This window comes from Amblyomma maculatum, chromosome 8 (genome assembly GCF_055883805.1).
Source record: "Amblyomma maculatum isolate TAMU_Amacu chromosome 8, ASM5588380v1, whole genome shotgun sequence".
NCBI lineage: Eukaryota > Metazoa > Arthropoda > Arachnida > Ixodida > Ixodidae > Amblyomma > Amblyomma maculatum.
The window spans coordinates 110157108-110182586 of record NC_139351.1 but is presented as its reverse complement, the minus strand read 5'-3'; the positions used below and the strand labels follow the sequence as shown (position 1 = coordinate 110182586).

General features: G+C 41.3%; 1 protein-coding gene across 1 annotated transcript in view; it reads right to left on the bottom strand.

The window, feature by feature from the left end:
* LOC146182183 (uncharacterized) overlaps positions 1-21592 on the bottom strand; it is a 28032-nt gene extending 6440 nt beyond the window's left edge. The window contains exons 1-5 of the mRNA XM_084575910.1: positions 21443-21592; positions 14927-15044; positions 14395-14445; positions 8623-12293; positions 1653-1667 (exon numbers count right to left, since the gene is read on the bottom strand). Of these exons, the coding sequence (XP_084432036.1) occupies positions 1653-1667; positions 8623-9273 (666 nt within the window). The 5' untranslated portion in view covers positions 9274-12293; positions 14395-14445; positions 14927-15044; positions 21443-21592. The remainder of the gene's footprint in view (positions 1-1652; positions 1668-8622; positions 12294-14394; positions 14446-14926; positions 15045-21442) is intronic.
* Between the last annotated feature and the right edge of the window lie 3887 nt (positions 21593-25479).

Sequence of the window (25479 nt, the reverse complement as noted above, 5' to 3'; positions counted from 1 at the left end):
TGTACGCCACTAATTGTGTCCACTGCACGCTGCACGCTTTTGCCTCGCCATAGAAGGACTGAATGCAGCAGCTTACGCTCCCCTTCCCCCTTTTTTTTTCAGGCACGCAAAGCACCACGCCCCACCTCCCACCAAACGCGGAGGAGGAAGGGGAAGTTGGCTTGCAGAGGCTAGACGACCAGACAGGCGAAAAACCTTTGCGAGGGAACGGCAGGAGAAAAACACGATAGAATCGGGTAACTAAGATGGCTGTAACTGCATTATTATTGCTATTTTTAAAAATATTTTGCAGCCTTGCTTTCTGGGAGCAGTGTCTCACAGTCACTGGGGAAGAAAATATTTTCGACCGGAGCGTGGACACTGGGCCTTTAAAGTAAGCCCCGGAACCATCATTCCTTTCCAAATATATCCGTCAGTGCCTGATATCTGTTGTACCCCCAAAATAACCTATTTTATTATCTTAGCATTTTTCGTTGTTTTGCTTTAACAGACCATTCGGGTTTTTTTTGTGTATATTAGTCCATTTATCCACCTGCCAAGATATTCATATTCTGCCACTTAGGGTACCTCATGCCTTGTATTTTGACCACCTGCTCAGTTACACCGTTTAAAATCATGAGACTCGACTAAATTCAAGCAAAACTGAAGCCTAAAGCTCCCGCTCCAGGAGAATTCATCTCCACAAGAATTAACTAGAGTCTGCAAATCATTCGTCATGGATTTCTGCTAACAGTATGATATTGAATGCATACATTAACCCGGGAGCCACTGCTCTACGACCTTTCCGCCTAATCTATAAGACAGATTAAAACCCAGATTACTCTCTGGTAGCCTTCTTTCCATATTTATCAAATAAAGCATAAACAGCAGTGGTGACAAAGCACAAGCTTGTTTTAATCCTTTATATACCTGGACAGTTTCCGTACTCCAGTACAGAGACTCACGGACATGCTATTTTACACACTACGAATAAAGAGAATGAAGTAAAAGTTGGCAGATGCAGTAATGAAAGAGTCTTCTTGCCAAATTTAACGCCCCTTGGCTCATAACTAATGGTCTACAAAATAAGGCAGAGAAAAAAGGAGTGTCAGTACACAAAACAAATACCACAGGCAGCTGTGCTAATGTGATTTTTGCATCAACAACATCCCACAAGGGGTGTCACATCGGCCGATTAATGTAATTTCCTTGAAATAGAAAACCTGCAGAACAAGTAGAGAAGCAAATACACATATATAGCTCCATAATGTAACTGCAAATTTTCAAACCAGATTGCTTCCTTCTTTGTAAGGCTTTCTCCATCCTTCATTATGAGAGGAACATCTAATGCTCCGTACTAATGCTACCCACATTATTTTCCCCGAGCGCTTTGGCTGCTGTACAGATCAGTGTGCCATTCCACGGCTACTTTGACGAACTCATCCATATTAGCCATGACATTGCCCACCCTGTCTATTCGGACATAGATCAAAATTTTGGCATCTTTTACAGTCTTTGCTTTCTTAGTTCAAGTAATACAGCAAAAATGGATGGGTATAACACTGCATACTTATGTCACAAGCTATGGCTTTGTGAAAAGTATGAGTATCACTGCGGGACAGCAGTAGTTCTGAAATATTCTTCATTGGGAAAGTTGTATTCCTTGTGCTCACAATTATGGTTGATGCCTGCAACACAAAAAACAGCAAAATTAGTCACAGCAGCAATAAAAAGACCCAAAGCAACATGTATGTGCCTGTTGGGTTTTATGGGATATCAGAAGGTAACAGAGACCGGCTAACATGTGTTAAGCACAGTGTTGGAGAAACCTCAGCATTGTGTTAAAGGAAGATTTTTAAATTCCGTTTCCTTCATAACAGTTTCTTCCATTTGAAATTCAATGCACAATAAGCTTGCTTTTGTATTCGTTCGAAAAAGTAAGCTGGGATTCGAAGAAATGCATTTAATGTAGAAGTCTGTAAAGTGCTTTTGCTTTAGTTCTTAAATTTTTCTGCTAACAAATAAAATATAGCTCACTATGACCGCCAAGTCCCAGTTCAAAAACGGCCATCCTCATTTTCAGAGTATGAAGTTATGCATGTCCTATGTGAAGGCGGCATAAAAAAAAACTTCAGCTGTTGACAAAACAGCCACCAGCAAAATGTGGTATTCTAACACAAAGGTGGTATTTTAACACTAGATTATTTGGACTCCATGTACACAAGGCGCATAGCACAAAAAACAATGGTAATTGTTGAAGCAGCTGGCCCTTGTTTCATGGTCTGTCAAGAGACTGCCTGCATGAAAACCAACAAGATACCCTCGGCATTATCCGTCCAGGAGAGAGAAAGAGAATGACTGAATACATGAATCTGGTCATATATTTCTCAATCAGCTCAGCCATAGCAGAGCCTGTACATTTATGGAGGTTATGAATCACGGACATGTGTGACACTTATCAGATTGAGAATAGACAGACCATGCAGGCATTTGTTTTACCAATAAATATAATACACACAAGTGAACAAACCACCACAATGTCAAGACGGAAGGAGGTCTGATTGGGGTGCTCTAACCTTGTACCTCTTTCAGCATTAGAATCCCTTACGACTCTTTGCATCACATAGCTCAAAGATAATTCCCGAACGTAAGTCTGTTCAAGGTGCAGTTAAGCAAGAAAATCAGTTCATCTAGCTTTTATCGGCTGCAATTATATACCCGATTATGCATAATGTTAATACAAACTGAGAAGCTACAGAGCTGACAACACAGTAAGTAATGTGGCTTAAAACTAACATATCCAAATAAACAAGGACAGTCTTGCACAGACATTATTGAGCAATGCTGAGTATATATCTAATGAAATATCACCAAAAGGATAGCATGATGCCAGATTCCTTATGATATAAAAAGGAAATTAGCAGCTAGACTCCAACATGCTTGAAAATCGGAATGTGAATACCGAGAACAACTACAGCAAGTCAAAAATTCTGGTTGGTTTATTTTATGGAGCTTAATATCCTGTGGGGATACACGTGTATCCCACTGTCCTTTCTAACCACCGACGAGCGCGGCCGAGTGACGAGACGATGTGCGCTCGCTAGGAGAAGGTGGGGGAGAAGGCACTTAGCGTTTCCCTCGCTTCTCATACACAGCGACACCACAACATCGCACTGGTAACTTAGGGAAGGGTATATTCCAAACGCGAGGAGGAACTAATTGCATCTCGTAGTCTTGTCCCGAGAAGCAACCGATTACTTCTCGGTATGCAATACAGAGAGGAACAAAACCGCGGAGCCAGCAAGGGGAAGGGTCCTGCCTCGCCTGCAACTGGGGACCTTCGACATACGACCCTGACCTTCTCTATCGGCCGACGACTAGGAAAACCTGGCGAGATACCCGAACCCTTATGTTATCGGATAGAGCATTCTTCCCCAGTGTGTTATGTCGTCTTATGTTAGGGTTATTAAATAGTTACCTAGCGTGCTCAGTCGTTGCCTATTTCGTACGGACCTACCGTGGCTGCGAATCTACACCATGGGTTCGAGACAGGTGTCGCGTACGAGTAGCGCCTGTGTGCAGTTGGCACGGGAGCTTGCCTACCCCGCTGGCTGTGCATAGCCGTAATCCCATAATCCCAAAGCGACTCAGACTATGAGAGACAGCACACTAGAGGGACTTTTCAAATTTTTACCGCACTAACATCGCACAACAGTGCAGGATTTGATCCCACATCCGTAGGCACAACAGTTGAATGCCTTAACTACTGCATCACCATGGCGGGTCGTAAAAAGCTATTCAGATGCAATAAAGTAAGCACAGAACACAAATTCCCTATCACTAATGCTTACTACAGAAGTGACGTACGTTTTGTCTCAGCAAAAGAAAAAAAAAATCTGCTTTAACCCTCTTACATGGTATGCACTACATAATAGTGTACAAAGCAAACATGGAGCTTTTTAGAGCATGCTCCCTCTCCATGTGATTTCTTTGCTTCAAGAGAATATCACATCCTTCATGTCGCAGATTGGTGGCATTATGCCAGATAACAAACACTGTAAATATTGCACCATATAGTGAATGGAGTGGCACATTATACACCATTTTTGGCAGGCATTAATTTGTCCCCTGTAGTAACATCAATTTTTGTCTGAAAAGTAAGGCCCTTTATATTTATATTTACAAAGCATACAGCCATACACGGGCCAAAACCATATTAGCTTACATTGCCCTCTCCATCAACTTTTACAACTTTGTCCATTGGTAAACAACTCAATAACAGTTGAGATTACATTGCAATATGTGTTCAGCCGATATAAAAGTGTTTTGTAAATTTCATGAATTTTCTAGCAAACTGCCTTTGAGTAAAAAGTGACTGGCATCACTTCTTGGCTTATCTCTAATAGATATTATTTGCATGAACCTTCACATGATTACTTGAAAGGCTACAACAATTCAGTATTGCTATTTCCATCAATGCAACATTTACCATAAAAGTTTGCTACCCTGAAAAAATTTACCGCTTGCACCTTGCAATGAAACTCAATGAATTCGCTTTCAAAAGACTTGAACATATTAATTGACTAGAAAAATATTCAATTATGCAAAAGCATTAAGCGAGTATGATCGCGCTTACGTGGACGCAAATCTTGTAAAACTTGTCAGCATGTTTGCATCGATAAAAGAAAAGTTGGGAAAACAAGAACGATTGTATGAGGTAGAGAAGCTCAAGAAAGGCAGAGCTAGGTCAGATTAAAGAGTAATTAAGAGGAATCAATGGAAACAATAATTAGAAAGGAATTTGCCAAAAAATGACAAAACGGGGATGCGCTTTCGGTGACACCACACCAATGCCATTGCAATGGGGAAGCCGCAGTGACATAATGGCGCCTCCTAGCAACGTGTGGCGTCAAGAGAGAGCGCAGCGTCGCGATGCAAAAAACGCCGCTGCCCGACGTCACGGCGTACCCTAGCACAATGTCAAGAGCTGGTGGCGTGCGTGTAACCTTCACTTCAGCGTGGATTGTGTCAGTCATTGCCTGTCTATCAATGAGTGCGCGAAAAACAAGAGCAAAGAGGGACGAGTTAGGACGACGCATTATTCTTTCCCATTTTTCTAATGCCAGTGGCCGCAGTCATTCTCAGTAAGAAGTCGCTGTGAAGTGACCTCAGTAAGAGGTCGTTTTGGAAGATGCTCCTGCTACTGACGGAACGTATTCTACAAGCAGAGATTTTGTTAGAGGAATAACCTTTGTGCTTTTTAAATGTGCAAACATGGAGCCATCATAGTGGTTCCTACTGGCCTATACAAAGAAAAGGCAGCCCAGGCATTTAAGGATTTTGTGCTTTTGAAGAAGAAAGCCATCATGGTACGTAATGAACAGCAGTTGGCCAGGCTGGCCAAGGTGATCAGTGTTTGAAAGAGAGTTGCCTTGACGAGTTTTCCCATTAAAATCTCACAAACTGGTCTTGTTGATTAGATGCATTGGGAGTAAACGTGAATCGTGGCAGCTGCAGGTGCATGGTGGTTTTTTTCTAGTTTGTGAAAATGTGGCAGAAGTTGTGGCTGTCATGCTTGGACGATGTGAGTGCTGTTAACATTTGCTTAGGGAATAAGTGGTTTGTGAGTGGGATGTACTTGGGATATTGTGTTTAACCAAAGGAAATACAGCACTAAATTTTTGATGAACCACACAGAAAGACGTATGGGACAGGCGCCTGTCCCGTTTGTCTTTTTGTGTGGTTTGCCAAAAATTTAGCACTGTATTTCCTTTTGGTAAACTACAATGTCACACCAACTAGCCCAGGAAGAGATACTGTTGAGTGTACTTGGGAATAGAAGAAGAAATTATGGGTGAGTGTGAAAGAGAAATTTCCGGTTTCGTTTCATATTACAGCTGGTAGTGTGGGCTTGTGTTGCGTTTCTATAAACATGTTTGTCTAAGTTGCGCCGCAGATCTGGGTACTATCCACCAACTCGCTCGTCAAGCCGTTATTCCAAGAACCATCAACATTGCTGCATACGTTGACATTACTGGCTCCTCAGCACATTCCCAATTACAAGCAAGTTACACCTTACAGCACTGCTGCCATTTGCATAAATACAGAAAACAGCGAATGTTTTTACATTCATCAGTAATTTATTGCAAAAAAGAACAAAGAACAAAGTGCCAAGCATTATGTGCAAAACATAAATGTAAGCAATGCTGGCAAGTGCCACACATACTACTGTTCTGCTTCTCAGCCAGATGGCATCGGGACAAAAATAGCACTGCCCATGATTATATATCATTGAAGCCCAATGATGGTGCTTCTACAGTAACAAGAAATTAGCGTTAGCTGCACAGAAAATTAAAAATAGTCATTCACATTTTAGGAATTCACAAGACTATGAGTGGTACCTTATGTACTTACCATATGGACCACAGCTGACAGTCCATTGAATATAACCATCACTGTGCTACTTCACCCATTCATTGCTGAACTGTAGTACAATAAAAACCATAGCACTGAGCAGAAGGGAATACAGAAGTAAATTATAGCACTTTTTTTTTTTTCACTATAGATGTTTTCACTATATATGTTAAACTGCCAACACCATGCACGAAACCTTCACAGGAACCGTCACTAACATTACACCATACTGAATTGTATTCATGCAAACCTGGCCATTTTTTACTTGGATAATAATAGTTACATCAGCTTGCATTTCGTTCTCACACATCAAGTATTCGTTGTCAAATGCTGGGAAGGTGCAAGACCTCAAATATGATACTAGCGTTTTTACAATAGTAGTAGAATTCAACCTCTGTTTATTAGCATGTGACACAGATTGCGCAAAGGCCGTATACTCTAAGCATTTAATAGCTGGTTCCAGTATATACAGTTAACTTTTGTTATTCGCCTTGATACAAAGAATGAAAGAAAAACACCGCCATTGAAAATATGGTTCCTGACTAACACATGTGCAGGCACTGCTCTCTAATTAAAATAGCACTGGTTCCACGCTAATGTATCATTGTTTCATTGGTGTATCATTCGTTGTTTACCCCCTCCTTTTGTGCTTTTCTTTGTCAAGGTTTTTATGCTACGCCAAGAAAGATCCTGTAGCCATAACATTTCAAAACACAACAGTGTGGGAAACACCCAGGTCAATCACAGACCTGCTGCTTTTGCTGTTCTGATGAAATGACCCTGGCACCTGTGCCCATGGCTCTACAAGAGCCAGCCAGATCAAAGCATCCATGCCAAATGATGTCTATAGTAAATACGCCACAAAAGTTTGAGTGCGAAGGTTCGAGCACTTACAGTGAGTGGTAATGCAGGCAAGCGAGCTTACTGCAATACAGGAATGTTGGGCTCATTTCATTTCGTTTGCTAAGATTTATTTTTACTAGACTAGAAAATCCAAATGCATGTTTAAGAAAAATGAGATCATGTACAGATATAAGTGTCACATTTTCTCCGAAACCAAGAAGAAACAAAAGAACTGTGCTTTGTTGTGCCATGGGCAAGTGAATTCTGTCACAAAGAATAGCTCAAGCACTGACAACAGTCATGGTACAAAACTTCTCGCTGTCACACACAACAATGTCTCTGCGTGTAAGAAGTTTGGTCGTTTGACTCCAACCTAAGTCAACGTTGATGGATGAAAATAGAGGTGCTGTGATGTTTTCAGAACTGATCAAAACCTATACAGGACCAATGTGCAGACAAGCACATTGTTAAAAAACATCTTCCAAAGGGAAATAATATGTCATGAGAGCTAAGTACAAAAAGCAGACAATGAAAATTAACAAATGCACAACAGTTTTCTACACTGCTGTGAACTGAATAATGCATATGCAAGTACTTCAGCAAAATTCACAACTTTGTTCAACCATGCAAGCATTTATAGCATGCCCACAAATCTAACCCATTATGTAGACAACACTTAACACAAATGATAGGAATCTAATAACATTTCATAGCGCATAAGCACTTAAACTTGACGTATGCGATTGATATCTAACTAGGTGGCCGTTTTTTGGGTAGTGCAGCCACTTGGAGTCATCATATTATTAAATTCCCTTTGAAAACATGGTACCCCTAAAACCTCCAAGGTTAGCAAACAATTTGAGACACTGCACTTTTTACTTTTTCATCAATCCAGCATAAGGTAATCTTGATGGATGAAAGCAGGGGTGCTGAAATGTTTTCAGGACTGATGAGTAATGTCAAAAAAATTTAATGCACTCAAAATACAAAATAAAGAATGCCGCCACCGCTCTCATCTTCTCCGCAACTCTCAGAGGCAGCTAGTAAAATGGCGTGCATAATAAAATGCTACATATCGTTTAAAGCATCTTGCCGATGCGAACAATGTATGCCGTGATACAACCAAAGATCAGAGAAGTCTGAGGGCTCAAAAGATTATAGTTCCTCTCAGAGAAAATGCTTCAGAAGCAGCCCATGCCAGTTTAATTTGACAGCATGTAAATACTTTTTTAGACTAATTATAGCACATTAAGTACTACAAACAACAAACACCTAAATAGAGGTTAGGGAGAAACCCTCGTCGTAGTAAAGAGATAGCACGTTGCCAGCTAGTAGCAGGATGGGTATTAAAGCAATCGGCTTTAAGGAAATTAGCTTTTTGCCTTAATGATTGTTTCCTTTGTGGTGTTCCAATTCATGCTCACTTCTAAATGCCTTAGGGCACAAGTCGCATTGAAATAACTTCACACCCTTGTGAGATAGTACATGTGATACAAGGTGCGAATTTTGCGAAAACGCCATGGGGCACAGCTGGCACTGGAACGGCCTTTCACCTGTGTGCGTACGTATGTGCCTCGCCAGGTGACTCCTTTCTGAAAAGCTATGGCCACAGTAATGACAGCGGTACGGACGTTCGCCCGTATGAGTCCGGATATGGCCCCGCAGGGTTGATTTATAAGCAAACTTTTTGCTGCAACGGTCGCACTGGTATGGACGCTCACCCGTGTGGGTGCGGAGGTGCCTATTTAGGCCACCTTTCAAGGTGAATCTTTTGCTGCAGTGGCTGCACTCATGCAGCTTCTTGCCTTCTAGTGTTGGTTTACCCTGGTGTGAGCTGGCAGAAGGCTCTGTGCAGTGCCCCGGGTGGTTTTGATCCAATGAATCTTCACGTCTGTCATGCTCGCAGGTTGCGGTACCTGGGCCTGCATATGAAAGGCATAAGTTCAGTAAAAGGTGAGAGCCAACATCAAATAGAAGATAATTTGCACCAGGAATCAGATATACCATATTTTCCGCTTTATAAGACGCACCCCTCATATTTAGAGGCTTTAAACAAAAAATAACTGGTATATAAGACAAACCTCAATATATTCAAGTTAGGGAAATAGGACTTGACTATATATGCTTTCTTGACCATCATGGGATAAGTGCCTGAATGAAAATTTGTTACGTACATGTGCGAATGATAGAAAGAAAGAAGTAACACTCATGTGCAAAAAAATTCTCCCTTAGCAACAGCAGGAATACAATTATTACTCAAAGCCGTGAAAGGCTTCATCTTGGTAAGCAGTAATCTATTTCTCATGACAGTGCTCAGGTGTCTTCTTTCCACTCATAATTACTGCAGATATCATCGCTGCGCACGGGCGCTCTAACGCACGTGGCAAAACACACATGCAATAGCCAGCATAAAATGTTGCAAATCGTAACTGGAAAAGAGATTCGGCTCGATGTGGCTTGTCTTGGTAGCGTGGAAAGCACGAGGAGCATGAACATCGTCACCTTTTGGCATTCTGCCAGTGAGACAGCTGTTCAATTGTAGAACTATAACGACTGTATGTATTGTAATTGCAGGCTTCGCGACCGTTATCGTTTCACGATGAAGTTCGGGTATTAACATTGCACAAAACAAAATAAAGAAAATGCTCATAAGATGCACCGTTGTATAGGATGCACTACCGAAAATTTTGCCAAAAAATCGCGCCTTATACACGGAAAAAACAGTAATACAAGCGCAAGGCAATTTCATCAAGAGCTGTGGCAACTTGTCGGAAGTTAAATTCCCTTTCTATAATCCCTAGCACACAAACTAGGCAACACAAATCTAGATTACACTTATCTGTTCATTTGCAGAATGCTTACAAGCAACTTCAACCAACTGTCCAAAACTGAACATATAACAAAGTTGAATTCATTAGGTCAGAACTCTACACTGAAGCAAAATACCCCTATTATGAGTGATGCATAATGTTGAAAAATTCTCAAAATGGAAAAAAGCTGCATTGATATGACCTTTCAGGCTTTCACAACAGATGCCTTTTTTAGAAATTATATCATTATAGGGTATCCTTTAAGAAAAAGAATAATGAAATGAGCTAATTTACATAATTTGATGACGTCCAGACAAAAAGCCTGCAGGCTTAGACAGGCACGTGTAGTAAAGAAGAGCACAAATCACTATTATTCTGTCAGTTGGGAATGCTGCATTACAATCAAAGATATTTCAGGTTGTTTTGCCATGAGCAACACATCCACAAATTTAATTTTTCCAGGCCTGCTGTATCTTTGGCAGGCTGCACTATAAAAAATCTGATTCGACACATATTGCAGAGTATGCTGGAATTTCAAGCATTTATTTGACAAAAACAAATTTCGTTATTCTGTTTGCTCCATATTACATTTCATGCTCTCGGCATCATGAGGCTGCGATTCTGAAAGGTCATACTGACAAAAACGAAACACAGATTAGCACTTAGTAAAACTCTCTCCCATTGGCCCATGTACACCAATTACTGGCTTCATGACAGAAACTGCCATCTATGCATGCTTAGAAAGTAATGAGTGTCAGCTAGTTACGAGCAGCGGAGCTCTGCATGAACTTGAAAAAGCTTTTTCGAACAGGTTTGACAAACGCAAAGGAAGCTTTCTGAAAAATCAATCAGAATTCCTAATACTTACTCTGGTTCCAATAAATGTGTCATTTCTAACAAACAGTAAACTTTTCAGCTTCTGACAGATGCTGCAAAATCTCAAGCCAAGACTTATATACTTTACTCTACAATATGCTTCAAGCTATGAACCAAGACCTAAAACGAGAATGCAAGAATTCAGGGTGCAAGCTGAATGCACAAACAGCTCTATATTTTTTAAAGAACCAGCAAGGTGTGCATAATGAAATGCCTGTCACTTCTGACCATGTAAAATGAACAAGAGTACAGATAGCACAAGTAAAAGCATGACGGAAGAAACTAGCAGCCCGAGGTGAATCGTGATTACCGGCTGTTGTAAGCAACGCTGACACACTCTCCTATAGAAAGTGAGGCACGCATCCCATAATAGGACAGTCACATGGTCAGGCCAGATCCCTACAGGTCAACAAAATGCATTCGAATAGCCTTCTATCACCAGCTGCTAGGTAGGAAAGACAATGCAACATATTTTTGCAAAGCGGCTTTCCACACACTTAGTAAAGTAAAAAAATAGAGTAACAAGAAAAAGAAATTTCGTCACAATGCCAAAGGATCTATGTAAGACATGTAGAAGATTTAAGGTAGTAAAGCATGTTACAAGATCATAGACGATGCACTAAAGACTCAGGCCACCAGTGTGCTTCTCTAGAGTTTTCACTGAAGAACTTGAAAGATCATGGATAAAAAATAAATCACTCAGCCCATATAGTTCTAAAAATGATGTCTTGTACACTGGTTTTCTCATACACCCATGTCATGATGTCACAATAATTCTTTGACAACCTTTGAGAACCTTTGTTTAAGACACTCCCCTCATATTGAAAAACTTTCAGCGAAAAGTATACACAAGATGCACCATAATTTTTCCACTTAGAGTGAACATATACTCAACCATATGATCCTTGTGCGACGAACACAAAATGCTCCGAGCCTGTCAGAACACTCCTACCACTGTACGAAATGATAGGCAACACACCCCAAAATCTGGCACACACAGAGCAGCGACACTATTTTTACTAAAAGCCTTCAAAGGATTCACCTTCTAAATTGCAATCGAAAAGCTTGTCGATTTCTGGAAACAGCGCTGCAGACATCTACTTCGCACTCAGAATTACCGATCTGATTGTAATCACGCCGGACCACTCGTGTCGGGCACAATACACGCCGTGTGGAAAACATATGCAGTAGTCACAACAGTTGCAAATGGAAAGTGGAATGATCTGTCTTGTAACGGCTGTGTGGAAGGAGAGAAGCACGGATGTCATCATCTTGTGGCATTTCCTATTACAAATGCTTGCGTCCTGCGAGATGTCCATTGACTTCATAGTCACGGAAGTCGTTAACATTGCCGTTTCACAATGAATTTCCCTATGGAGCATAGTGCAAAAAAGAAAATAAAACAACATAAAATGCACAGTTGCAAGGATGCACCAGCAAAATTTCTGTACACAAAATGTGTTATACACCGGAAAATACAGTGAAGAGTCAGGTTATGATACACTTGAATTTGAACAAAAAAGATGAGCACAGTCTCTTGCCAATTATTTAAGAACAATGTGGGCTTCATCTTCACAGGTGAAAAAAGGTTTAGTTTCAATGTTTCTTACTTCTGAACCAGATACAAGACTATACTGAGGGCAGACCAATTTTGATCTGGAGTGTATTTAAACCTATTTTGTACACATTATGACACAAAAGGAAGACTGTTCTATTGTGGTTCATTTTATACTCTCTGAATCAATTTTTCAGCAATTTTTTCAAAAGAAAAAAAAACGGCAGATGTGCCGAAGGTATCGGTAAGAGCAGTAACAACAGCACATATAAAATCTACATCAGGTATCGCCATCATTAGAATCTCAGCCTCCACACATTCAACATAACCCATAACTTTGGTAAGCTCCCAATGGGTGTAATACGAACAGGTAAAATATTGTTACGGTACGCAGTGAAAGAGACGATGACGAAGTGCTGGGCTAGTGGAGAAAGACGACGCTGCAGCTACGTCTGGTTCTCCTGTGAGTGTGTCCTTGACGGTGAACTGTTGCAGCTACGACGTACCATCGCCTCCTAACATCTCGACGTACCTCGTAACAATATGATCTTGCCTCTACTTTCCTTCGCAGTTTGGAGGGGAAAAATAATTTTGGTGGCTTTGAGCACAAGAACTTTGGTGCTGCAAGAAGCATTGTCCACAAAGAGAAAGGCATTGGGATTCTAAGCTTTCATCTTCTGATCAAATTTTAACAGAGAGGAGTTAAATATGCTGGATGTCATTCATGTATTTTGATTTTGAGGTACCGGAGATAGTCTGTGCGAAATTCTACAGCGATACACGTGCCGCAAAGCAGCAAAAATAAAAATCAAAGCTCTCTCATCCTCCCTGTTGGGAAACCAGCTTCCCCGTTCTCTACGAGCCGCAAGGCTGACGGAGTGAAAACAACACCCTTTGGGTGAAGGATGGGTGTACGCCACTAATTGTGTCCACTGCACGCTGCACGCTTTTGCCTCGCCATAGAAGGACTGAATGCAGCAGCTTACGCTCCCCTTCCCCCTTTTTTTTTTCAGGCACGCAAAGCACCACGCCCCACCTCCCACCAAACGCGGAGGAGGAAGGGGAAGTTGGCTTGCAGAGGCTAGACGACCAGACAGGTGAAAAACCTTTGCGAGGAAACGGCAGGAGAAAAACCTGATAGAATCGGGTAACTAAGATGGCTGTAACTGCATTATTATTGCTATTTTTAAAAATATTTTGCAGCCTTGCTTTCTGGGAGCAAAGTCTCACAGTCACTGGGGAAGAAAATATTTTCGACCGGAGCGTGGACACTGGGCCTTTAAAGTAAGCCCCGGAACCATCATTCCTTTCCAAATATCCGTCAGTGCCTGATATCTGTTGTACCCCCAAAATAACCTATTTTATTATCTTAGCATTTTTCGTTGTTTTGCTTTAACAGACCATTCGGGTTTTTTTGTGTATATTAGTCCATTTATCCACCTGCCAAGATATTCATATTCTGCCACTTAGGGTATCTCATGCCTTGTACTTTGACCACCTGCTCAGTTACACCGTTTAAAATCATGAGACTCGACTTAATTCAAGCAAAACTGAAGCCTAAAGCTCCCGCTCCAGGAGAATTCATCTCCACAAGAATTAACTAGAGTCTGCAAATCATTCGTCATGGATTTCTGCTAACAGTATGATATTGAATGCATACATTAACCCGGGAGCCACTGCTCTACGACCTTTCCGCCTAATCTATAAGACAGATTAAAACCCAGATTACTCTCTGGTAGCCTTCTTTCCATATTTATCAAATAAAGCGTAAACAGCAGTGGTGACAGAGCACAAGCTTGTCTTAGTCCTTTGCATGCCTGGACAATTTCCGTATTTCAGTACAGTGACCAGCGGACATGGTACTTTACAGACTACAAATAAAGACAATGAAGAAGTAAAAGTTTGCAGACGCAGTACCGAAGGTGTCTTCTTGCGAGATTTAACACCCCTTGGCTCATTACTAACGGTCTGCAAAATAAGGCAGAGAAAAAAGAAGTGTCAGTACACAAAACAAATACCACAGGCAGCTGTGCTAATGCAATGTTTGCATCAACAACATCCCACAAAGGGTGTCACATCGGCCGACTAATTTAATTTCCTTGAAATAGAACAAGTAGAGAAACAAATACACATATATAGCTCCATAATGTAACTGCAAATTTTCAAACCAGATTGCTTCCTTCTTTGTAAGGCTTTCTCCATCCTTCATTATGAGAGGAACATCTAATGCTCCGTACTAATGCTACCCACATTATTTTCCCCGAGCGCTTTGGCTGCTGTACAGATCAGTGTGCCATTCCACGGCTACTTTGACGAACTCATCCATATTACTCATGACATTGCCCACCTTGTCTATTCGGACATAGATCAAAATTTTGGCATCTTTTACAGTCTTTGCTTTCTTAGTTCAAGTAATACAGCAAAAATGGATGGGTATAACACTGCATACTTATGTCACAAGCTATGGCTTTGTGAAAAGTATGAGTATCACTGCGGGACAGCAGTAGTTCTGAAATATTCTTCATTGGGAAAGTTGTATTCCTTGTGCTCACAATTATGGTTGATGCCTGCAACACAAAAAACAGCAAAATTAGTCACAGCAGCAATAAAAAGACCCAAAGCAACATGTATGTGCCTGTTGGGTTTTATGGGATATCAGAAGGTAACAGAGACCGGCTAACATGTGCTAAGCACAGTGTTGGAGAAACCTCGGCATTGTGTTAAAGGAAGATTTTTAAATTCCGTTTCCTTCATAATAGTTTCTTCCATTTGAAATTCAATGCACAATAAGCTTGCTGTTGCATTCCTTCGAAAAAGTAAGCTGGGATTCGAAGAAATGCATTTAATGTAGAAGTCTGTGAAGTGCTTTTGTTTTAGTTCTTAAATTTTTCTGCTAACAAATAAAATACAGCTCACTGTGAGCGCCAAGCCACAGTTCAAAAGCGGCTATCCTCATTTTTAGAGTATGAAGTTATGCATGTCCTATGTGAAGGCAACATAAAAAAAGCTTCAGCTGTTGACAAAACAGCCACTAGCAAGAGGCTGTATTTTAACACATGCATTTCTCTGAGAAGTTTATTAGCTCAAGAGGTCTGCTGCTTCCCGTTTAGTTATAAAGTAGCGGTCACATGTGCATTTTGAAAACACCTGATTGTGCTGACGGCCTAAGGCATGAACAACTTCCCTGAAGACCAGAGTCAAGACAATAATATCATTAGAGTAACTATTCTACAAGTTGTGAGCATCAATGCCATTAGGATATCAAATACACCAGGAGTTTGAAGAAGTTCCTCCCCGCAACTTGCTGTGGTGAAAAATGCAGCTTAGCACCTGCAGATACAAAACAGCAGAGTAAGTTTACGTGTAGAACTTGAGTACTGTGCAGATTCTGAATCCGAAAACTTCTTCACAAGAGGCAAGTTATGAATAGTTCACAACATTAAAATAAGCAGTTATGACCCTCAATATAGGCCTGGCTCTTAGTAAAACTATCATCATCATCAGCCTAACTATACCCACTGCAGGACGAAGGCCTCTCCCATATTTCTCCACTTAACCCGGTCCTGTGCTAGCTGCATCCACTTGACCCTGCGAACTTCTTAATCTCATCCGCCCACCTGACTTTCTGCCGCCCCCTGCCACGCTTTCCTTCCCTTGGAATCCAATTTGTTACCCTCAGCGACCATCGGTTATCCTCTCTTCGCACTACATGTCCTGCCCATGTCCATTTTTTCTTAATTTCTACTAGAATGTCGGTAACTTGAGTTATTTCTCTGACCCACTCTGCATGCTTTCTATCTCTTAATGCTACCTCTACCATTTTTCGTTCCATAGCCCTCTGGGTTGTCCTCAACTTAAGTAGAAGTCTCTTGGTTAGCCTCCACGTTTCAGCCCCATAGGTGAGTACAGGCAAGATGCAACTGCTGTTGCATACGTAAAACTATACTGTTATGTTATGTTGTAACTGAAAAGCCTCAGCAGAACTTAGAAATCTTCCATGCTCCATAGAAGCAACAGAGATGGCAATAATGCACCCCCTTTGCAACACCCACTGACAAGCCCACCTCAAGCAAACGGAGAAGGTAGCACATTCATAACAGTGGGCACAGCCTCTCACCCATGGCCCTTGAGGTGAAGGCCCACCTCAACTGCCAACAGAATGGGAGCTTTTTGTTGCCACGCATGTTGACAACCTAGTTATCACTGGAAAACCATCAAAAGTTGCCAAATCCTTCTGAATGATTGTCACAGGCCCCACCCCACAAAAACAGATAATTTTCATACTGAAGTGTCTAAGCTTGCGTAATAGACTAAACAGGCCACAGCATGAGACAAAAGACAAGACCCAATGTCAAGACACAATTTCCATGCAAGCAAAAGCTACCCATCTGTGCAATTACCACATCAGCTCTCCAGACGCATGACGAGCGAATCAATGTTGATTCCTTTTTTTTTTTTTCTTCTGAGACACAGTGAACACTGCTGAGTTATAAAAGAGCACTGCATTTAAACTCCCATGTGAACACATGCAAAGAAATCACGTGTGCAGCAATAACAGAAGAAGCTGAACTAAAAACTGCCCGTGGCTTGAGTGCATAAACATGCACTGACGTATGCATTGCAAGGCTGTTATGACATGGTTAACCCACTTAATAGGCTGATCCCATCGACGGTTTTATGGAAGCTGCACCGCCACCAAATTAGTTGCAGTCGGCCGGTCAGCACAGGCACATGCAACTGCACTGCTGCAATCTCCACTTGACATGAACTCGCATTTCTCATTTTTCACCGCCAAGAAAAATTTGTCATGTCATTTCTTTTAAAATTAGTTCGGCTGTTACATGCAAGGCAAATCTTTTAAGGGTCCTTCTGATAACGATAGCTTATGCAGCTCCTTCGGTTGAAAAGCGTCGGCGTAGTCAGCACACATACTTTGCAGGAAATTGATGATTGACTGGAGTGTGACAAGCAATGACAAGTTAAAGAAATTACTGATTTATTAATGAAATCACAACCAAGAATTATTTGTTGAAAAGGGGGTTCAAGGGTGTCAAAATGCTCAGAATAAGCCAATGTGTGATAAAAAAAATTTAGTGTGCAACTGATCAATTAATTTGAATTAACTTAAGAAATGAATAATTGAAAAAGGGATTCTTAGGTGTCAAAATGCTCAGGATAAAAAGGCAATGCTTGATGATGGTAATTAAGAAAATTTAGAGTAATTTTCAATTAAAGTAAGTTACGGATGAAATAAAAATTAAAAAATGAGGTTTAAAGATGTCTAAATGCTCAGAATGAGAAATCTATATTAGATGATGCTAATTAAGAGAACTTAGTGGGTGTAATTGATCAATTATGTGACTGAAATAACTGAATGAAATGAATGCATTCAAAGGTGTCAAACAACTCAGGAGGGAAAGCCAATGTTTGCTGATGCTAAATATCAGTACAAAAAAAAGGAGAAAGAAAAAATAAAAAGAGAAATAAACATTGAAACTTAATATGTGAAAAACATGGTCCATGTGTCTGAAACGCTATCGCATCATACTCTAATGATGGAGCTTAAGTTTCACCCCAATTCTGAAGCGAATGCTTCACCATGCTAGGCAGAGCCGCATTTCATGTGTTTGATAATTTGACCTTCATTTGAACTTCAAGAAACTAGAGGGAAAACTTGCTAAGCAGTTCAGGTGTCCACAGAAAAATGTTGCAGATACTGTGTCTTTCCTTTCGTATAAACCCACACAAAATGTGAGTGTGCTTACGCGATCATGTCACCCCAGCCAAGTCCTTCAGTCTAGCCTTGTGGACCGCCTTGATGTTGCACCACAAGGTCATGACCTAGACTCTAACCTTTGGGTGGCCCTTGGCCTCTGACTTTTGCTCTTTTAGGTGACATTTCAAATATGGTTAACAAGAGCGATGAATTGGACCGAGCTATGTGACTAGACTTTCCACCGCGCCATCGCATAATAGAATCAGCCATAACGTCAGTTGTGACTGGGGCGTATGAGCACAGAGCAATCGCACCTTGACTAAGAGTCAGCCACGAGAGACAATGGAGATGGCAATGCGCTTAGCCCTCTGCAATGATATCAAGCAGCGCTTGCTCAGTGCGGATCCTGCATAGGCCTAGTCTGCATCAAAAAAATACCAGTAGGAATTCATTGTTACCCAAGTTGAAACCATAGCTCACTACTCTCATCAAAAAGCCCCATGTCTTTACCTGGCATGTGTGACGTCCAAATTTTGTGCTCTTAGACCGGACAAAATATGCCAGACGGTCAAAATTGAGCTAGGGCTTTGTGAGCCTTTGCTTATACTTGGACTTCTAGTATGTTAACTCCTCCGTAGACAGAATCACAGAAAATGTGGCCGTCACGCACAACAGTTAAAAGATTTGGGCAGCTGTACATTGTGTTTTGCCAGAATGAAAGTCAGAGCTAAGATTAAGAAGAAGCGAAAGTTGAAATCCCTGTGAAGTTTTTGCTGAATAATATGTTTAACTATGCTAAACCTCTGCTAATATTTAATTTCTACTGTTGCAGACTTATTATGTGGTAATTACTGTATCCCTTTATTTATTTATTTACTCACATACGCTAAAGGCCTCAAGGGGCATTACATAAGAAGAGGGAGATAAGAATACATTATATGAATAAAAAAAATGATTAATACACATAATAAAACAAACAATGGGACACAAGTTTCAAATACAAAAAAGAAACTTCAATTTGCAAACAAATTCACTGCAGCTGTTAATTGCAGCAATGTTTTCCAGGTATTTGTTCCATTCATAAATAGCAGCAAGAGTGGCGAATGACAAAGCTAGTACAAGCAAATATTGGCTGAACTTTGGACTTGTGGCCGAGGCGTGTAAAAGTGTGATGAGCAGGTTTGTATGAGTGACATAGAATGGCAGTGGTGCATGATAATATTGATATAAACATGACAGAAGAGAGAGCAGTCTCCAGCAGTCTCCGTTTCTCCAAAGAACTTAGATTAAGGGATGTTTAAATTCAACTAACAATATATGTTTATGCAGAAATTGTACCGATGAACTGGGCAGCCTTATTCTGCATCTAATTTATTGATTAAATATATCAGTTAAAATTCCAGATTAGTGAAGCATATTCTATTTTAGAACAAACTATTGTTTTGTATGCCAGAAGTCTTGTAGGTGCGTTAGACTGGTGTAGATTGCATTTAATGAAACCTAGTGACCTAAATACCTTGCCAACTATTGTGTCAGTGTGGTACTGTCACGTTAGGCTGCTTGATATGCAGGCCCATAAGTATTTGTGCATGCTAACCATTTCAATATTTAAGCTGTTCATTGAATATTCCCTGGCAATTGCTTTTGAGCTAGTGGCAACTCTGATTTTGTTTTAGCATTGTTAATTTCCATCTGCCAACGTTTGCATCACTCAGCAATTTCATTAATGTCTGACTGTTAAGAGGCTGTGTCCGATGGCCCATTTATCGCCCTGTATATAACAAAATCATCTGCAAATAATCATATAGTGGAGAAAAGGCTATTGGTAATGTCACTGATACATGAGGATTAGGTCCAAGCACTGTATAACTTGCAGCACTCCCGATTTCGCATGAGCTAGAGAGGAACTGATCCCATCTATGATAACAGATAACAGCCAGTTAGGAAACGTGTAAGCCACTGAACAACATTGCTATTGATATTAAGGCAGGTAAGTTTGAATATTAAATGTTTATGCGGGACTGTAACGAATGCTTTTGAAAAATTTATGAATATGGCATCAATGTATAACGAAGCGTGCACTGCTAGATGGAGGTCAGTTATCAGATCAAATATTTGTTTCACAGGATCGAACACCATGGAAACCGTGCTGGTCGAGCAAAAAGTAATTTTGTCATGTTAAGTACTTCATACCTGCTGATTATATACGTTCTAAGAGCTTGAAAGATATAGCTGTGAGTGAAATTGGCCTGTAATTAGTACGCTGGGAGGTACCGGATTTCAAGATTGGAACAATTATAGCCAATTTCCACTCAATTGTGCACATAAGCTCTAACAAGAGATTGGTGAAACAAGGTGGCTAAAATATTGTACATGGTGGGTTTTGTCATATTGAATAATTTTGCACAAATACTGTCAGGCTCTGGCGTTGAGTTAGGAGCAAGACGATCAATGGCAGATGCAATTCCTTCGGAAGTGATGGTGTCATCCATAATGGAGCTCAGGGAGTCTCATGTTAAATTGGAAGGCAATGGATTCCCATTCGTGAATACAGAAGCAGAATATGAATTGAATCCAGCTGCCATCTCTTATGAACAGAGGACCCTGTCGTCTTTATTCATTTGTATGCCATAAGACGAATGCTTTGGACTGATCCCTTTCCAGAATTTTTTTACTATCATCTGTTAGCAAGCTAGATAATCATTGTAAAACTTTTCTTCTGCTTTGATTTCAAGTTTACATTCTTCGAATAGCGCTGCCAATCATTATCAGAGCCGGTCACCCTTGCTTTTGAGACAATACACTTTTTTCTATCAATGCAAAATTTTCACGGGAAGTGAGCCATTAGTTCCGAGTGGATGCAGTGATTGGGATTTTTGGAGCATGCATAGATCCTTCAGCTGATGTGAGCTTCATTCCGATAATCCATCAGTTTTCATTTGTGGTGCAGTAACAAAATGATCGCAGAAACTGATGGAAAAAATGGCAATTACTTATTACAAAAAAAAAATCATGGAAAAAAAAAAAAAAACGACAATTGAAAAGGCGGTGTTACAGGGGCTGCCACTTCAACACTTGCAGCTTTTGCTCATCACTTAAAGCCATATATATATGCTTAAACCCCCCAATTTTTTTTTTATTACCCTCAAAGGTTTGCGCACTTTCTGTGAGTGCAAGACTACATACAGGCAAGCCGGTATTTATGCTCCGAGCTAGAGCACATATATCTTTATATTAATGTTTCCCTACCTCTGTCACACGGACACGGCTGAACTCCTTTCAACTCCCTTCAACCAAGGTAGCCATTACCTTGAGGGAGATACGTGCCGTGTCACACGGCAGTCCATTATGGAAGGAAGTTAAATGGAGTTTTGAAGCAAAGGAGATCGACGATCTCCATTGATGGGCGAAGGGAGTACTCTCGTTTCCAATGTGCTTTGCTTCCGAGTAATTAAATAACATATTTCTTCAATAATGTAATTTTTACTCCTAAATATATTAGTTATTATTCCATAAAATTGTATTCTACCTCGGTTAGTTGTGTTTAATTGTCGCGACTGCACCACGTATTGCACAACGCCGCGCATGGTGTCCAGCAGATCGGAAAAAATGGCTATGTTTAGAGCATGGTCGTTGTTTTCAGCAAATGTGTGTTCTTTTATATTGATATGACTAAAGCTAATTGCATTTTGCGAAGAAAATAGTAGTATAAAAAATATTTCAGTTTGTTTTGGACATTATTTTTTATATCTTTGTGCAAAATAAACAGTGCCTAATGGCCCCCTGTTGGCTGCTCTGAGAAGCTCGTTGCAAGCCGTGTGACACGGGGTCAACTCCTTTAAGGCGAAACTCCCTGCGACTCCCTTGCGCTCCTTTAGACCAAGGAAGTTCAAGGTAGTTCCGAGTCGGCCGTGTGACAGAAGGAAGACACACACGGACAGACGCTAGCTGACACACACGGACAGCGCCTGTCCGTGTCTTCCTTCTTTCCTTGCCTAAGTCGCGCCGTTCTTCAAAATGGCTCTTTGCACAAAACATAGCAGACACGCGTCTGCTTTCCGATATATACATAACTCTGAAATAAGTGAGCTGCTGATCTTGTTTCAACATGTATTTTCTCCGCCGAGCGACGATGCTAAATGTCGACATTTGCCACATTCAGAAAATTTCCAGCTCCGGCTATTATTGGACCGAAAACGTGTGTACTACTGGAATCCGTTTTGTTTTTATCGTGGAAGCGACAAAATCCCTGTTCAAATAAAGCAAAGGGGATTTACGTTCAAATCCAGCAGCAGCTTGAACTTGCGGTGCACCCCTTCCTGTGATGAGAACCGGGTGCGCATCTTTGTGGCGGAGACAATTCCACAACACACCTTGCTCGCTTGAAACAGCATTAAAGGAGTCTGTTCAAGCACTCTTCGTAGTAGCAGGTACTAAAGGCCCGAAGGTTCGCAGCTTAACATAAAAACGCGCGAGCGCTTTCTTCGGATTCGTCGCACAGCGTTCGCACGCTTGTGCGCGTGCGCCGCGCGCGCTTTTGAAGACAGAGCACCACGTGACCGACTGAAATCGCGTTATGCATCATGGGAAGAGATTCTCATGCGGCGAGGCAGCAGTCTCGGTTTCGTTTCCACTCACTGCAAAGCGTCACGCCTAAGGAACTTGAGCACCACTTCGGTACGAATACAAATTCATTTCGCTGACACCTCCGGTATCTTTTCTTCTGCTGCTTTTACTACTATTGTTATATTGCTTTTATTTGAAAAGCGTGATCATTAGTACGGTGCATATGTGCTTTAGCGACAGCACGGAAAACCTTGGTGGGTATGCAGAGAACGATATAGTGAGGCAGTCACACAAGCCCAGAAAGTTCACAACTAGCGCTTGTAGCTTTCCTGAACACTGCCAATACAGAGAAAAGGGCTTTGTCGGGCTGTATCATCCACATATCTAAGGTTGTTGATACGTTTTCCAGCAATCTTCACTCCAGCTGAAGACTCAGACCGGCCTTCCTCATGATGCACTCTGCATATAGGTTAAATAGGCAGGGCGACAGTATGCAGCCTTGCCTCACTCCTTTCTCAATCGGAAACCAATCAGTAAGACCATGCCCAGTTCTGATTGTGGCCTCTTGTCCTTCATACAGGTTCCTGAGGAGTCAGATGAGGTGAATTGGAACTCCCATCTCTTGGAGAGCTTGCCACAATCTGCTGTGATCTACGCAGTCAAACGCTTTCGCATAATCAATAAAGCAGTAGATGGGTTTCTGGAACTCTCTTGCTTTTTCCATGATCCAGCGAAGGTTGGCAATTTGCTCTCTAGTTCCTCTGCCCTTGCGAAACCCAGCTTGCACGTCCGGAAGCTCCCGATCCACATACTGCTGCAGCCTACCTTGGAGGATTTTCAACATCATCTTGCTAGCATGCGAAATAAGCGCGATCGTGCGGTAGTTGGAACAATCTTTGGCACTGCCTTTCTTTGGAATGGGGATGTAAACTGACCTCCTCCAATCCTGTGGCTACTGCAGCTGGTTGTTCAAATCTTCTGACATTATGTATGCAGAATGTTAACAGCGTCATGGTTGAGGTTTTGAAGCAACTCAGCTGGAATGCCATCAATTCCGCTAGCTTTGTTCTTAGCAAGACTGGCTAAGGCCCATTCAACTTCACTCTTCAGGATGCCCGGCTCGAGATCAGTAATCACAACCGTCTTATGTTGGGTTTGCACATTCGGGTCCTTCTTGTACAGTTCTTCTGTGTATTCCTGCCACTTCTTCTTTATCTCTGAGGCTTCAGTGAGGTCCTTGCCTCGTTTGTCCTTTATCACGCCCAGCTTAAGCTTCCTTTGATATCTTTGTCTTATACAGGGCTCTTGTGTTCCTTAATTGGCTGTTGTCAACTGCTTGGCACTGTATGTTCAGGAAGGCATTCTTATCTCTCCTTGCTATTTTCTGAAAATCCGCATTGAGAACCTTGTATCTTTCTCTTTCCCCCATAGCTTTTGCCATCCTCCTTTCCTCAGCTATTTGCAAAGCCTCTTCAGATAACCAGTTTGCTTTCTTGCATTTCTTTTGCTTTGGAACTACCTTAGTAGCAACTTCTTGTATTGTATCACGAACATCAGTCTACATCTCTTCGGGCTCTCTGTCTTCTAGATCTAATTCTTGAAATCGATTTCTCACTTCCACAGCATATTCTAATGGAATTTGATCCAGATTATACCTGAAAGGCCTTCTAGTTTTCCTCAATCGAAGCTTAATTTTGGCAACAAGAAGCTGATGACCTCTTGTACACCACAAAATATGAATTCTAATCTGTTTGTTTTCCACTCAAATCTGTCGTTTCTTTGCTTTTTACCAGTCATTTAAAGCATTTTATTTCTCAGTCCTCATATCCTCCACTAGTAAGTAGTTTCCTAGTTCTTTTCATCAATTGAGTCAATGCTATTGAAGTAAATACCTATAAACACTACCTGCCTACCCGTTATTTATATGATCCTTGCTTATAAGCTTCCACTGCTTCAAAAGATGACCCTGTACTGCCTCATTTGCAATTTTGCCATGGGAACCCTAGAGCAAATTGTCTAACAGCTCTCAGAATTATTTCAGATCTCGCCTGTGCCTCTGCCTTCGGGCACAAACTCGCATTCCAGTAAGTCCTAGTGCCACTATTTCATTCCAAATACCCCTCAGTGCCAGATACCTGTTGTATCCCCCACAATGCCCTATGCTTATTATCCCACCATCTCTTTTCCCTGTGCTCCAGGCGTAAAGTCCATCTCTCCTACGGGCACCAGTGTTTTAAAGGTGTCCACCGAGCGAGCTTTGCGCCAAGAGAAATGTGCAGCATGATAGAGGAAAAGCAGTAGGCGATCCTTTTCATTTGCAACAGTGTCAATGAGCTTTTTCTGCACCTAAAGCGAACTGCTGCCATAAATTTGTCTGCCATATTTCCTTGGTGGCAAGTTTCTGACTGCTAAGATTCAAACTCTAGAGCTTCCACTGCTTGACCTAAGCATTATTCAGATTCCCCCCCCCCCCCCTTTTTTTCCTCCAGTAGCTTCGACAACGGGGCCAGCCTATACATCAACTAACATACAAATAAATGTGCACCTTTGCCTCCTCCTAAGTATTGCAATGAAACCAGACATTTAGCATTATTCTTTGGCAAAGCTTGTTACATTTGAATGTGGCAAACAAGCCCGTCCAACAGTAGGTTTAGTCTCTTGCTAAAGGCACGAGACAATTGTCCTCTTCCCCCATGTACCGTAGCATCCTGCACCATCAA